We start from the raw sequence: 15,037 nt of genomic DNA on the forward strand, positions 1-15,037 counted from the left end.
AAAAAAGTATTAGAGGTATAATGCAGAGCAGGAGCTTATGGAGACCCAATTACCTACAGTACAAATGAATGAGATTTCAGTGTTCATCCCTGTAGATCTACCAGTAAATCCTGTCTCTTCAGACATTCATCTGTATTTCGGTCTCAAAACTCACTGCTAGTGGTGATCCGTGCTTCTGCAGACACCATGAGCTTTGTAAGACCAATTATTTATTTATTTTTTATCTGCACTGTCATTTTGCAAGCGATGAACTCTGAATAATTTGTTAAAACAGTGTACAATAGTCAATATCCACATCAGTTCCCAATGTAATGACTTATGCATTAACAGACGGCAAGAGATGCAAGACAAAAAGAGAATTGAAAACAACCAAAGTGTCAGACTGTATTTACTATACTAACACAGTGAGTATGCAGTGTCTGAAACTCTTTTGCTCATGTCGCAATCATTACATTCTGAATGCCAGTATGATGTTACATTTGAATCATATCATAAATGATGAAAAATTATATGAAATGTGATCTGAACGTCAACGTTTAGAGTTAAATTATTTTTTATCAAATTTATTTAATCAAATTTATGCGGTTCAGATCTGGTTTGTAAAAATCAGATCTTGTGTTTCGGGGAGCTCAGGCCACAAACAATTGCAAAAATGCAACAAAAACAAAAGTCAGATACGCCACGCTATTACAAATTGAGCATGTTTGAGTTATTCCAGAGGAAGTGGGCACAACGTGTTTGAGCACAGGACAGCATGTGGTAGAGGGTCAGCCACACTCTCACCTGCCCCTGCTTTTGTTTGTGTGTGCAAATGTGTGTGTGTCGTGTCTGTGTGTGAGTTTGTCAGGTGTTTGTCAGGTGTGTGGCGACACGTCTCTAACACTTGTCCACACACTTCTGTTCTCATGTCATCTCTGTACTGTTGTGAAGGACCTCTTACAAAACTTTAGCATGAAATAGTTTATTAACTGTGATAATTATATTATTTAACCAATAGGTTATGCCTAGTTAAAGTGTTAGATAACTCAAAAAATGAAAATTCTGTCATCAGTTACTCACCTAAAAATGAAAGATATTTTTTATGAAACCAGAGATATTTCTGGCCCTCCACTGAAAGTCTATTAACCCAAAACACTAGATGGTTCAAAACATTAATAAAGAGATCATACAATAAACCCATATGAATTGAGTGGTTTAATTCAAGTCTTTTGAAGAGACATGATCCCTTTATGTGACAAACAGATTTAATTTAGGCTTGTATTCACAAATGAACACTGATCAGCAAACATACATAGAACATTAAAATATGGTAAATGAAAGCTTAACAGTAATTGCATGACACACAAGAATGAACCTCATTGGTTATTGAACTTCAAGCCTGTATGTTTGAGCTTCTATTTACCAAATTTGAGATATTTTTAATCACTAGAATTCATTAAAATTTTTGTTTGTGTTCCAAAGATGAACGGAAGTCTTATGGGCTTGGAATGACACAAGGGTGAGTAAATTATGACAGAATTTTATTTTTTTGGGTGAAATATCCCTTTAATTTTGTAAAAGTGACTGGCTCATTAAAGGGTTAGTTCACCAAAAAAATTAATCTGTCATCATTTACTCACCCTCATGTCGTTCCAAAGCAATAAGATTTTCATTGTTCTTCAAAACACAAATGAAGGTCTTTTCAAGTCCAATCTGGGAGCTTTCTGTCCCTCCATTGACAGCTACACAACTACCACTTTAAAGCCACATAAAATTAGTAAAGACATCATAAAAGTAATTAATGTGGCTCCAGTGATTTAACCTCAGTTTTATTTAGTGACACGAGTACTTGGTATGCACAAAAAAAAAAAAAAACATAATTTACTACTTTATTTACAAAATATTAATCTCCAATGTACATGGTACATTTTTGAGCACACAAAGCACTCCATAAAATTAAGGATAAATCATTGGAGGCACATGTATTACTTTAATGATATCTTTACTACCTTTCTGGGGCTTGAAAGTGGTAGTTGCGCCATAGACTATCAATCGAGTGATAAAAAACTCTCAGATTTCATTAAAATACCTTAATTTGTGTTCAGAAGGGTCTTGCGGTTTGGAACGACATGAGGGTGAGTAATTAATGACAGAAGTTTCATTTTTGGGTGAACTAACCCTTTGAGAAACATGGTATTTATTAAATGAACAGTAAAACATCTTGAAAAAGGACCACAATTATTGGCTAATACTGGCACATTTACAGAAATGGTCTTAGACATAAATAAAATAATTACTTTTGGTTCGGTCATAACACCTCTAGTGGTCACTTTAGGAAAAGTAGATTTAAAGCCAAAACTGGCCCTATTTATTCTTGTAATATATTTTCTAATACATTGTGTGCGTGTGATTATGAAGACAACTTTCCCTTTCCTCCTACATCTGTCATATACAGATCACTTTTTAAAATAACATTTTTCCAGTGGATAAAATCAAGTCCCAACCATAGACTGTAAAACCAACCCACGATTATTTTTTATATCCCTAATGCTCAGAAATACCTCAAAAGTATAAATGTTAAACTTTTTGTGATTGCAGTTTCATGCTGACTATAATATAATGACCCCTTGTGTTGATTTGTGCAACCTGTACTATCAAAAATGTCTTCCCAGCACAAAACATGAGAGTAAAACTTTCCAGCCGCAGCGGTGACAAGTTCTGCAAGTTCATCTAGTGAAGTGGTCACAGATGAAAAGAAAACCAGCCAGACGGTGCCACCATGTGGTACATTTTAGTAGGACAATCTAAGAGGCTCATTCCAACACAGTACCGTATGCAGTTTAGATCCTCAAAAATGTGATGTGCTTTCCCCTAGTGTTAATTCAAAGTGTTGGAAGAAGACAATATATAATAATGATAATAGTGTGGGTGTATAGGTGCATTTTACTATACCTGAAGCAGTAGTGGGTACTTCAGCACACGCTGCATGGGAACTACAAGTAAGTCTCTCAAAGTGAATTTCCCATTGTTGGCTCTCTTCGAACATTCCTGCAACATAAAGTAAATGCATTATAAAATACATTATAAAATGAGATGAAATATTGTAAATATGACAGAAAATGAGACAGTTATGCACCTCTAGTTTCAGTCGAACGCCCTCTTTCTCCTTGCAGATGAAGTCTAACAGAGAAATGGCTGATTCTACATGACTGCAGTATTTTCCATAAAGCAGAAGCCTAAAGCAGACAGGGTACATGTTAGCAGAAAACACACACATCAGCAGTGCTTCATAATATCATTCTAGAAATATGAAATATTAACCAGGCCTGCAGAAATGTAACGAACACTCTGCAGATGTACACAAAATTTGATTCTACACAAAAATCTGTCACCCCTAGCATATTTAATTCATTTTTTCCTCAATAGGATTGCTTTGAATTTTCAATAAATGTCATGTAAATGAAATAAAAATATATAATCACATTTTGGAAAATGTATTATTCAGTTTATTTTTCTTACCCCATTGGTAGACTGTTTCCAAACTAAATTGTGTGAGGTAAAAACGTCTTCTTTTCTTATGCAATTTTGCTTCTGAGCTAACTGCGATTAAGATACTAATTAAGATGTGCTTGAATGTATTGGTTTTATACTTTTCTTTGTGTGTAATGAAGATCTGGTGGAGGTTTTCTGCATTTTTATTTTGAACAGAGTCTTGAATCTCGGCCATTAGGATTTTGTGAACTTTAACCAGGTCCTGTAAAGTGCACACACACGCACAGACACACATATGGTGTAAATTTTAGACATTGTTTACTTGAAAAATATAAAAAACATGGTGGTCAGCTTTACTCACTGGTATATTGATGAAAACCTTGTCAATTTCTGTTGCTGAGATGAATTTTATCAGTGGAATCATAAAATACTGTTAAGAAACACACAACAAATGTAAGCTCCATGTAGGAAAGTTATATCCTTCATAGAGTGGCAACAGCGGAGCAGCTGTCCATCACTAGACATTAAGCGGGGTGTGATGAAATTTTCCACGCTGAGAATATGAATCTTACCTTCTCGATGGTCTCCAGAGTCTCAGTGTATTTGGCTTCTGTCTGTTTGATCTCCAAAAGACAGCAGCTTCTGATGTCCACCTCGGCCTGTTTCTGTCAACACAACTCAAACGTGAGGAAGACTACAGCAAGCTATCCCAAAAAAAGCTTTAAAAACACAACCTATTGAAAGTTTTATAGTCTCAATGCTACTCATCCAGTTTTTTCTGGTGATTTTTGTGTTTAAAGTGAATGTACTCATAAAGATTCGTATGAAAATGCAACCATAATTGTGGTAGGAGTAGGTGTTTTACAAAGGAAATCAACACTTTGATGCGTTGGGAGAGTTTGCGTGTGTGTGTTTTGAGTCATTTGAGTACCGCCTGAGACGCAGCAGCCTCTGTCCTCATCAGATCCTCATACACCTCTCCTCCGTCAACATCTCCGTACACAGGGTCGTAAATATCTTCCTCCAGCTCCTCGCTGTTTACACAAACACATTCAAGATTAGGACTTCAGAACTGCTTTAAAAATATGAATATGAATACACAACAGTTAACAGTCAAACCACAGACTTTGTGGCTGCTGGTTTTTAAATACAATAGATCATTGAACTGGGGTAACTTCCTGTTTTCACACTTACTATTAATCAGCCATTCACATTCCTCCCACACGACAACACTTCCATAGATTATAGATCTCATACATTACTGAAACTACATAAAAACACGTACATATACGTGGGAGACTAAAAGTGCTAACGAGTTTCTGAAAATTAGGTTAAGAGAGCTTCATGCTTACTCAAGGAGATCTGCCAAATGGATGTATATGTCTTCATTTTCACTGCTTTCCTCTGTGGGGAATGACCTGTGAAATCAGTGCAGAACCCTTATTTTAGCTCAGAAAATAAGATCTTTAATGTGTCCAACTGATTCATTTTGCAAATGCAAACCCACCTGATCCCTCTCTGTTGTGCAATAGGCGTATAAGAGAGTTTTGATAGAGTGTCGATGACCTGGAAAGACAAAAGTTACATTTTTGAATCGCAAGTTAAAGATAAACATTGTGTGTCAGTTGTTGGTCTACTTACAGTATACACTATACAGACTTTTAGTTTATCTGTAGACATTGTGTTTTTAAACATGTTTCCCGGGGATAACATGTTTCCTTTTGAGACAAATGAGTTCAATGTATAACACTTTATGAAAACAAACTGTAACTTCCAGAACTTCCTCTCTATCTAAAAAAAAGGACATTTATTGAAACAATCCCAGCCAAACAGTTTGTTCTGCAACTTTAAATTATGTTAAATGACAACATTTAAATATATGCACATTATTTAGTTTTACATTTAACAAGATCACTGATCATTTCAGTCTGACCAACACAGTTTATAAATCATATTTTAAACTATTTTGTGACATAATGCAAGGTTTACAAAGTTGTTAAAACGACAGTTAAAACTATTTAATACTCAATAAAAATCTGCAGTTCAAGTAAAAGTGCTGTTGCTCATTTCAGATAAGGGATGTTTACAAAAGGCAATATATTTATACTAATTATAATATGTCTTAAGGCAAATGTACTAAAATAAATATAACTTAGTGATACTTCCTATATAATCTTCATCCTTCAATTACAACAACATCTTTGTAAACCTTGCCTTCCATCACTAAACAATTTAAAATGTGACACAAACCGTAAAGGTCGACTGCTGATATTTAGTTTATGTGGTTTTCTGGGAAAATATTAAATAACAAAAATGCGATACAACACATTTTAAGTGAGTAAAAGTTTTTTTAAGAAACAAGAAATACAACAAAACAATTAAATAATAGTGTGAATATTAAACCCAGTGCTTTAGATGAAAAGCAAAACTGATTCCTATTATAGTCTACCTATGAAAAGTGATGCTATTAGAGAGACGCTGCACTATCGGGAGAGGAAGTGGTCTTGCAATGCCAAGCTGCTCTGATGTGGGCTCGTTTTCTCACATTTACAATCATGCACACACACATACATAAACAGATTGACATGGTTACACAAATGCATGCATGCATGCATGCACACAAGCGCAATATCTTCAAATAGACAGATCTAGGTGATAACACACTATTTGGGTCTTTGACTCACGCTTCAGAACACCTGTTGAAAACCAACCCTGCTTCCTTTAGAAAGCTATTTTTGTTTGCACCCGTGATAAGATGTTTTATCTACTTTCATTCTCGCGTCATGCATTTTAAATTGCATAAATGTTTCAGCATTTTAACACTCTGACAGATGCCCTTCTGTCACTGTGGAGATGAAATCCCTAAGTAACAAATTGAGCTAAAACTATGTTTTCCTTGTATCTGTTCCACAAGGTAAAAATAAAACCATTCAGTACCTTATTACTAATATAATCTGGATTACGAATAACATCTTTGAAGTGCATTTAAAAAGTCACCTTTATGGTATAAAGCCAGATGCAAGTTCATAGCTTTTGCAGTTTTACAGGCAGACCGCAGCTGAATTTCAATTCCTACATAAAGTGGCATAGCAGAGGTGAGCTTTCCATTCTGCATTTCAATAGATGCATTCACAGGCCTTGTTCAAACAGAATGCGTTTTTGCTTTGAAAAACGTGAGACGCGGGCAGTGGAATGGGGAAAGGGGTTTTTTTTTAAAGTTGAATTGATTTTAACTTGAGCGCTGCGTGTTTAGAACGCCGTGTCATGCGCGAGACACTGCAAAAGAGGTGTAAAAAAAACAATGGAAAAGTAGCGCATTGGAATGGAAAAACACATTCTGTGTGAAACTAAGTGATGTGCAGAAGGCAAGACTATATTTAGTTTAACATTATATCAATGTAAAAACAGTCACAAATTTGACAGAAATTGTTTAAATGCTTGAAACAACATGGAAATTGTGCATATGGATTTCTTTTACATTTGAATTATATTTATGCATTTGGTAGATGCTTTTATCTATTTATCTAAGTCCATTCATCAGCATCCTCTGGGAATCAAACCTATGACCTTGGTGTTGCTAGTACCATGCTCTATTGTTTAAGCAACTCAACAGACAGCTTCTATAAACTCAAATTTACATTTTTATTGGATAAATTAGACAATATAGTCAGTCAATGAAAACAATTTCCTAGCAGACATATAGACTGCTTCAATCCTGTTAAAAAGCAACCCATGATGCACCATGCCAAGATTGTACTGAGCTATATTCTATCTAGACAAAACTGGTAGCTATTTTCTACTTTGTGAATATAAGATGCAAACATTTTAGTCACAACATTTTTTCTATTTCTCCTTCCATCTATGTTATTTCATATAGAGTTAATGGCTTTCACGTTAATGATGTGACAATCTGACAACTAAAAGTCTTTCAGATATTTAACCATCACCATACAATGATGGTTTCCTGTGCTTCTTAGGTTACATGTTCATCAGAAGGAAGTTAAAAAAAAACAGACCTGTTTAATCTGAATGTGGTCTTAACTCTTCGCCTGATTAGGATTTGGAAGATTTAGAAATCAGGAACCAGACCATGATTTAGAATGTCAGCTAAATAATACGGCCATGTACAAAGAAAAAAAAGAGTTGATCCGATCCACTTTTTGCATACTGATTAGTGATTAGACAAACAAATACACACCAGACTATGAAAAAAACATCTGTACTCAATGTTATTTATTTTTTTAATTATCAACTTACTTTTTCATTCAAAACATATGTGACACAAATAAAGCATCTCAAGAGAAATCATGTAGATCACGATTGCGTTAGGATTGCAAAGACAAAACTCCAGCTACCTATTGATTTGATATGGTTGAGTTATCTAACTGTCAATATACTACCCCAGTAACCTAATAATAAGAGAATGCCTAGAAGGTATGTAGTAAATCTATATTCTCTACTGTCAAATGGGGTGACTGAAACAACAACATGTGCATAAGTTGACGAGCCTTGAAGTCTCTAACTAAGGAAACAGCACAGGAAGAAAAAGCTACCCTCCAAACAGCTGTGGTAGAGTTCAGCAACATTAACACCTGTGTGACTTCATGAGAACAATTTTAGAAAGAAATAAGCAATGAGAGACCATGTATTAAAGGCAGGGTAGGCGATTTGTTTCGGAAACATTTTTTGTCTCTTCACGTCCTGATAACAATCACTAATTTGAAGAGGTGGTTTACTGTTTTTTTTTTCTTTGCATGATTGTGTTTATGGGGTGTAATCTAACATGTATTCGTGGTTTTTCTTTTTTAAAAAGTCTTATTTTTCATAAATTTCACCTTTATTGTAAGCCTCGTTCTCCTCTGTCTTTTGAACGACTGGTTGACTTCCTGATTCTATGAAACCACTCCCTCAGAAACAGGCAATGCGCTCAGATTGAATAGTTTGGGCCGGTGTGTTGTTATTGGCTAAACTGTAGCTCACGTTGTCCAAAAGGTTCACTCCCATTACCTTTACGGGCGAAACGTGCATGTGCTCCAGTGACCGGTCCAATGCAGAACCGCTCTGGTCCAATTTACAGTAAATAATGGTGTCAATACTGCAGTATCAGAGCCAGATTCAGACCCAGAAAGCAGCGATGAAGAGAGTCAAGCAGAACCTCCCTAAACACGGCTCTTAAAAAACGTTTCTGAATGGTAATTTGCCTATTTTTTTAAACTTTATACACGTTTGTTTTACACTGACTGGCTACTAATGTTATATACACAGAGTCGGCATTGGTTTACATTCTTGATCAAATCGAAAATAACGTCATAAAGTATATATATATATATATATATATATATACATGAAAAATACATTTGAAACATTAGTACTTATACAAAATTCAGACCCATGATGTTTGTATGCATTTGTCGTAGACACAAAATAGCATAACTAGTAGCCTAGTGGCTAAAGCCAGCGCTGGAAACTAAATAAAACTAATAAAACTAAAACACAAGGCTATGTCTGAAATTATACACGCAAATACATTTAAAATGACGAAGTTTTAGCCTACTTACAGGTTGTGGCTCAACAACTGCTGCCTCTGGTTTTAAAGTTGGAACTGCTTTATGGTTTAGTAACAGTTTCTTGTTGAATCCGGCATTGAATTCATGGAGATCCTGTAAGCTGTCTTCCGTAAAATGCGCAGCACAGAGAGCTAAATTACGATCGTTATTTTCAGGAACATAATCAAACATAAATAGTATCCATTGTTGACGAAGTACAGCATCTGTGGGAAGCTCGAACACAGAAGACTGACAGCTGGATGAACACAACACACTCGACGAGCCGCAGAAATATGGCCATGCCCTTTCCAGCATTTTCCAGAGGGAGGGGTTGATGCAAATGTATGGGTTAGTGACGTATAAAACCCAGCTGTAGTCCCATTCGAGTCGTTTTTGTAGGCATTAAACTTCCTGATTTTTAAAAGACGATATCTCTGCTTACATTGAACTTTCAGCGCTGCAACTTTGCAGATACTGTTCGTGCACCAACAGCAACATTACACACTATTTAAAAAAGTAAAGAAAAAATCACAATCAACCCCCCCCTTTAAGTGGTCTAAATGTATTTGTATGAATACATATCGTCTGTGGAAGGCGTAGGACCATAAAATGTTAATCCAATCATTGCTTTCAGTCTACCTGCCTATCAACGTATGCATTTTTATACCTCTGAGCAACCTGCTCACGCAGACATTACACGTCAGTCACCGAGCTTACAAACAAACAGCGGCCACATTTTATAGTTCCTCCTGAACCAAAACAAAAAACGAACGTATGCTACGTTCACTATAATTGGGATGGAAGAGATGGAAACTTGTGACGTTATACTCGGAGCGGCTTGTCGCTTGATAGAGGTCCCTGAAGTGATCCCAATTACGGCGTCATGTCAATGTCAATGTCACGTCTCCCCTTCAGGGAACAAGGGTTACATTAGTAACCAAGACGGTTTTCAGCATTTTACAAAGGCTTTAAAACGGCAGACCATCCAATCAGAGTTTGAACAATGTTTATGAAGTTTATTTTTACTTAATACTAAAATAAGCACACAACTTCAACTCAGAGAGCTAAATCTGAGCTGCATTTCGTGTCATTACTTCATTATTTCATTTAAAGAAGATTTAATGGATGTGCATGTAATATGCATACTTACAAGGCAAACTCATGTTAGTAGATTGCTGCGGGGCAAAGATTATTCAGAAGGATTAACTTAAACCTTGAGAACACAGAGAGACGTATAAATGGGGCAAAACCCAGCAACTACAGTCTCAAAGAGTTCAATGTGAAGTCAACAATCCTTACAATGGAGCCACTGCTTCATTGTGTATTTAAAGCACAAATACAGTTTTCTATTTCAATATATTACAAATTATAATTTATTCAAAGCTGAATTTTCAGCAGCCATTACTCCAGTCTTCATTTTCATATGACAATATGTTGATTTGGTGTTTAAGAACCTTATATAATACATTTTAAAAACGGTTGTGCTTCTTAACATTTTTGTGGAAAAAATCTTTGATGAAGGGAAAAGAACAGTATTCGTTTGAAATAAAAACCTTTTCTAACATTGTAAAAGTCTTCTTTACTGTCACTTTCGATCAATTTAATGCATCCTTGCTGAATAAAAGTATTAGTTTCTTCTAAAAAATGTTTTGAACGGTAGCATAAATATATGAAAATAAAGAAATCACATTGTAAGATATAGACACATTGTGCAAAATAAGTAGAAACAAAGTCAAGAGATATCAATTGCAAGAGATGCATCGCAGTTGGGAGATACAAAGTAGCCAAATATATTGAAAAAGTAGAAAATGCATAGACATCTTCAAGGCTATAGGGAGTACAACTACAAAAATAGTCCTGGAATGATCTGTGATGACTATCAAATAAGTGCTACTGAAATAAGTAATTAAATTAGTAGCATCACTTTTACTACTACGACACTGATCTACTTCAACATCAACTGTACAGTACATCTGCTATTCACCATTCAGCTTGCATAACTGCAAAAAACAACAGGTTATCCACATTATATGCTGAACAAATGACACTCCTCAGCTCCATTTAAATACACACATGCCCTTAGCTCGAAGCCTCTAAAAAAACTGGGGGTGTTTGCACTGCTTTTTTGTTCCCTGCATTAGTCAGTTCTTTCAGGAGTGCTCTCCCGACTGTAGTTCAGCCCCGCAGGGATGTACTAATGCTTCTGCGTGGCTGCAGATGTGTCATATGAGTGCGGTCAAATAATAGCTGAACTCCTCTGTGAAGGACGCGCCACTTCATGTTAACCCCACATGAGACCAGAGCTTCAGCCACTGCGCTTGCTAGGAGGAGAAATGCCCAGAGGAAGCTACTGGAGTTGGTTACTCCTGTGGCTCAGGGAAATATCGTTCAGTCTAAACATTCATGAAGAGGTTGTACAACAGGAAATAAATGACCTATTTATTACAGGTCACCTTCAGAGGCCAGACCACAACCCCATCAACCTGAGTACAGGAAGCTATATTTTCTGAGAAATATTAACCAGATTATTTTTATTGCATGGGAAAACGGAATGTAAAAAAGGACAAGTTGGCGTAGAGATTGAAAACAATGTTCATAAAATGATTATGATTATTCTTTATAAACACAGCTATTATGTTAAGACTTCGTATAGTATGACCAACTAACAGTTAGTTAGGGGTAATCAGGTCTTACTTTTTGGTATAAAATTAGATCTTCGTGTAGCAGACTTAAAAAAAAAAAAAAGGTTTATTATTAGGTTACCACTGTAGTCACATGGACTATTTTAACAATGTCTACTACCTGTTTTTGGGCCTTGAAAGTGGTAATAACGTTGCAGTTCATTTGGGGGTCAGAAAGATATCGGGTTTAATCAAAAAAGATCTACATTTGTGTTCCGAATCTGAAGGTCTTATGGGTTTGGAATGACATTAAGGTTAGTAATTATTGACAGAAATTTTTAGGTGAAATAAGAAAAAAAAAAAAAAAGATGACTAATTTGTAAGACTGGTTTGCAAATGGCCCCAGAACTACATTCTCTGGTCAGCCGTAACACTCCCCACTCTATCAATACATACTGTCTGACCCATATTCAGCAAATAATGTTTGTTAATAGTCTCATTAACACTAAGCATGAATTCACAGCTAATTCTGATTTCAAAATAAAATCAAAACAGATTACTTCATGTTCATTATATAAATTATTACATTAATACACTACTTAAATATGTTTATTGCTCATGATGTACATTATTGTAATGATGACTATATGAAGAGTTCAGATGCAAAAGCCTCTAAAAGCCATTTGAAATTTTCTTCTTTATTGATGATTTTTATCAAACTTGTATATTTACGTTCAGTAATTTCACTTAAATAACAATTAATAGGTAATTAGCATTGCCATTTAAGTGAAATCACAGAACTTAAATATACAAGCTTCATAAAAATGATCATTCTAGAAGAAAATTTCAAATGGCACTTAGAGGCTTTTGCATCTGAACTCTTCATATATTCACCATAACATATATATTATATATATTATTGGGTAAAACTGGCTACTTTATAAACTGACAATAAAAAATTCTAGAAATAATTAAATATTTTGTAATTATTTTCTATTTTTACCTTTCCAAAATCACGGACATCGAAGAGATCGAAGGCATCAAACAATTCACTCTTCTTCATCCCAAATACTTCACAGCATGCAGACAGAAATGTACGAATATTCTTCAGGCAGAGGAACTAAAAGAGCAAAAACAAGATTTTGTTAATTTTCATACGATTTTGTTTTTGCATAATATGGACAAGCAATTTCGGGATAACACAAGAATTTCTATGGAAATGTGGCCTTGTGTGAGAGAGATTAGGGGACTCATTAAGGCTTTTCCCTTCGGTAGATGAGGAAATGAGATTTCCAGCTCACAAACGGTCTCTATTGTCTAATAGGTGCAATTGACTATATTTCTGCTTCTGTGTTTTTCCTTCCAGTCAAAGATCACAATAGATAAGGTTTTATTTAAATTACAACTGCTGCAATGGAAGCGTCTGTGTGTTCATCCATCATGACAGATGCATTTAAATTCAATAGTTTTATTAGTTCACATTCACATTTATTTATTTAAATTAATGTGAAAAAAATAATAATAGAGCACAAAAACATCACATATCAAAATACACACGACTACAGGAGTCAGATAAGTGACAGGAACACTGACTAATTCAAGGGATGTTGTTGAAAATTGCTCGTTTCCGTTGTCTGATGGAGACTGACTGTGTCTCCTCAATCCAGAAGGGTGGATTTGTGAGTGTAAAAATCAGTCACTTCAAAGATAGATTTTATCAGGTCACTGGAGTGAAACAGGGGCATCTGGGAAGAGTCGTTTGGCCCTGGGCAGGCTGCCCGAGACTTCTCAGCCCTAAACACTTACTTACACACAGCAGCGAATCAGACAGAACATTCATCTGGATGACTTTTGGGTCTCTACCAAAACACGCTGTACATTTAAAAATTGATGTTTCATTAGTTCAATGTTTACCCAGTTTGTTGAGAGCTTTGCAGACTGACTGAATGATGCAGTATACAAAGAGATCTGTGTATAGCCTATCTACCACTGGACCCTTTGTGAAGAGAAGTCTATGTTGCCACTGGCACTAGGGCCACTTACAGTACTATGGCACTGACTAGTACTATAACTGTTTAAATGACAAAATGTCAAAAAATATAGGCTAGGCCTAAGTATACAGTATAATATGTAGGTTAAAAACAAGTGTACTGAAAGAGCTATACTTCTCATATGTGTAGCTACTATAGGAGTAGTGTTTCCATAACTACAAACCATTATAAGAAAGAAAAGAATATAACGTTTCACAGCAGTAACTTAGTTCATAAGTAACAAAATAACAGTAGTCTGCCTATTGTTTGTGCTCACCTGTGACATCTGTGGTCTGAGATTGATCTCTTTTAGGTTAATTGTGTCGGGTTTGAGATTGTTCAGCAGTTGGCACAGAAGCACCCCATCCCGTAGAGTTTGGGCCAAATCAAAAACCTGCGCCGCATCCGCCGTGACCCGATGATTCCGGGGCAAAACTTTACAGTTGATCAGCCACAAGCTGCATTGCCTCCAGTACTCCATAATGCGCGTGTAAAAATAAAATAAACAACTGTGAAATAAATCTGACACCGTTAAATGAAGCTGAGGTGGTTTAGAAACACGCGAAGCAGAGCAGCGCGCACACACCTTGCGTTATATTTGGCAGGTTTTCTTTTTTGTACGCGCTCTTGGTTGGCAAAACCGAGACTTGTGCGCACTAATTTGGGTTTATCCGCGGTCTGCCAGGACTATAAATCCCCATGAGTAGAGTTACGAGTTCTAGTATGGCAAAGTTTTTTATAATAATTAAGTCGTGCGGCGATGTCTGGTAATCTTTCAATGAAGAAGTCTGATCTCATGAATATTAATGACACGTTGCTGACGCTGCGTTGTAATCTTCCAATGGTGAAGGCTCGTCTCATGAATATTAAGAGCCAAGTCTGTATCATATGATAATTTCGTCCCTTAGCCTATTAAATGAGCTTCCTTTTCCGTTAGTTTTAAAACCACTTGAGGATGTATCTTTTCTCTTATAAATATCATACTGACTTTAAAGTGGTTTGTATTGCGCTGTAAAATTGTAAATAAATTATGTGTCCAACCGATTATGTCCTGAATAAAAGAAAATCATTAATAACAACACAAAGATAGTAGTAGTAGTAGTAGTAGTGCGATGACTAGTTTATAAGGCGATCGTTTTGCTTTTTAATGGTGGAATCGTTTTGCTTTCACAGGGAATTTAGGACATTCCAGATGGATTAAACGTGGCTTTAGAGAGCTGATCATTCATAAAACAACGATGGAGAAGTTTATTTAAGAGCAAACTCACACAGATAGTGCAAACGTTCTCTTATACTTTTCCATGAGTGAGTATTCTAGTAAAATGAGTTTGCTTATTTGCTTAGTTTTTTCTTTTAGAACTTTAAGCGT

General features: G+C 35.7%; 1 protein-coding gene across 5 annotated transcripts in view; it reads right to left on the reverse strand.

The window, feature by feature from the left end:
* The window catches only part of vav3b (vav guanine nucleotide exchange factor 3b), a 45,459-nt gene extending 30,472 nt beyond the window's left edge, over positions 1-14,987 (reverse strand). For 2 of the 5 annotated variants that reach the window (XM_089131369.1, XM_089131367.1), the window contains exons 1-10: positions 13,946-14,987; positions 12,642-12,758; positions 4,979-5,037; positions 4,824-4,889; positions 4,403-4,505; positions 4,044-4,136; positions 3,833-3,901; positions 3,630-3,733; positions 3,116-3,215; positions 2,932-3,027 (exon numbers count right to left, since the gene is read on the reverse strand). In XM_089131369.1, the coding sequence (XP_088987495.1) occupies positions 2,932-3,027; positions 3,116-3,215; positions 3,630-3,733; positions 3,833-3,901; positions 4,044-4,136; positions 4,403-4,505; positions 4,824-4,889; positions 4,979-5,037; positions 12,642-12,758; positions 13,946-14,149 (1,011 nt within the window). In that variant the 5' untranslated portion in view covers positions 14,150-14,987. The remainder of the gene's footprint in view (positions 1-2,931; positions 3,028-3,115; positions 3,216-3,629; positions 3,734-3,832; positions 3,902-4,043; positions 4,137-4,402; positions 4,506-4,823; positions 4,890-4,978; positions 5,038-12,641; positions 12,759-13,945) is intronic. The other 3 variants (XM_089131368.1, XM_039676685.2, XM_039676686.2) reach the window with 3 other exon arrangements.
* Positions 14,988-15,037: the final 50 nt, after the last annotated feature.

The sequence above is a fragment of the Pimephales promelas genome, chromosome 5, assembly GCF_988280905.1.
Source record: "Pimephales promelas chromosome 5, fPimPro1.hap1.1, whole genome shotgun sequence".
Lineage (NCBI taxonomy): Eukaryota > Metazoa > Chordata > Actinopteri > Cypriniformes > Leuciscidae > Pimephales > Pimephales promelas.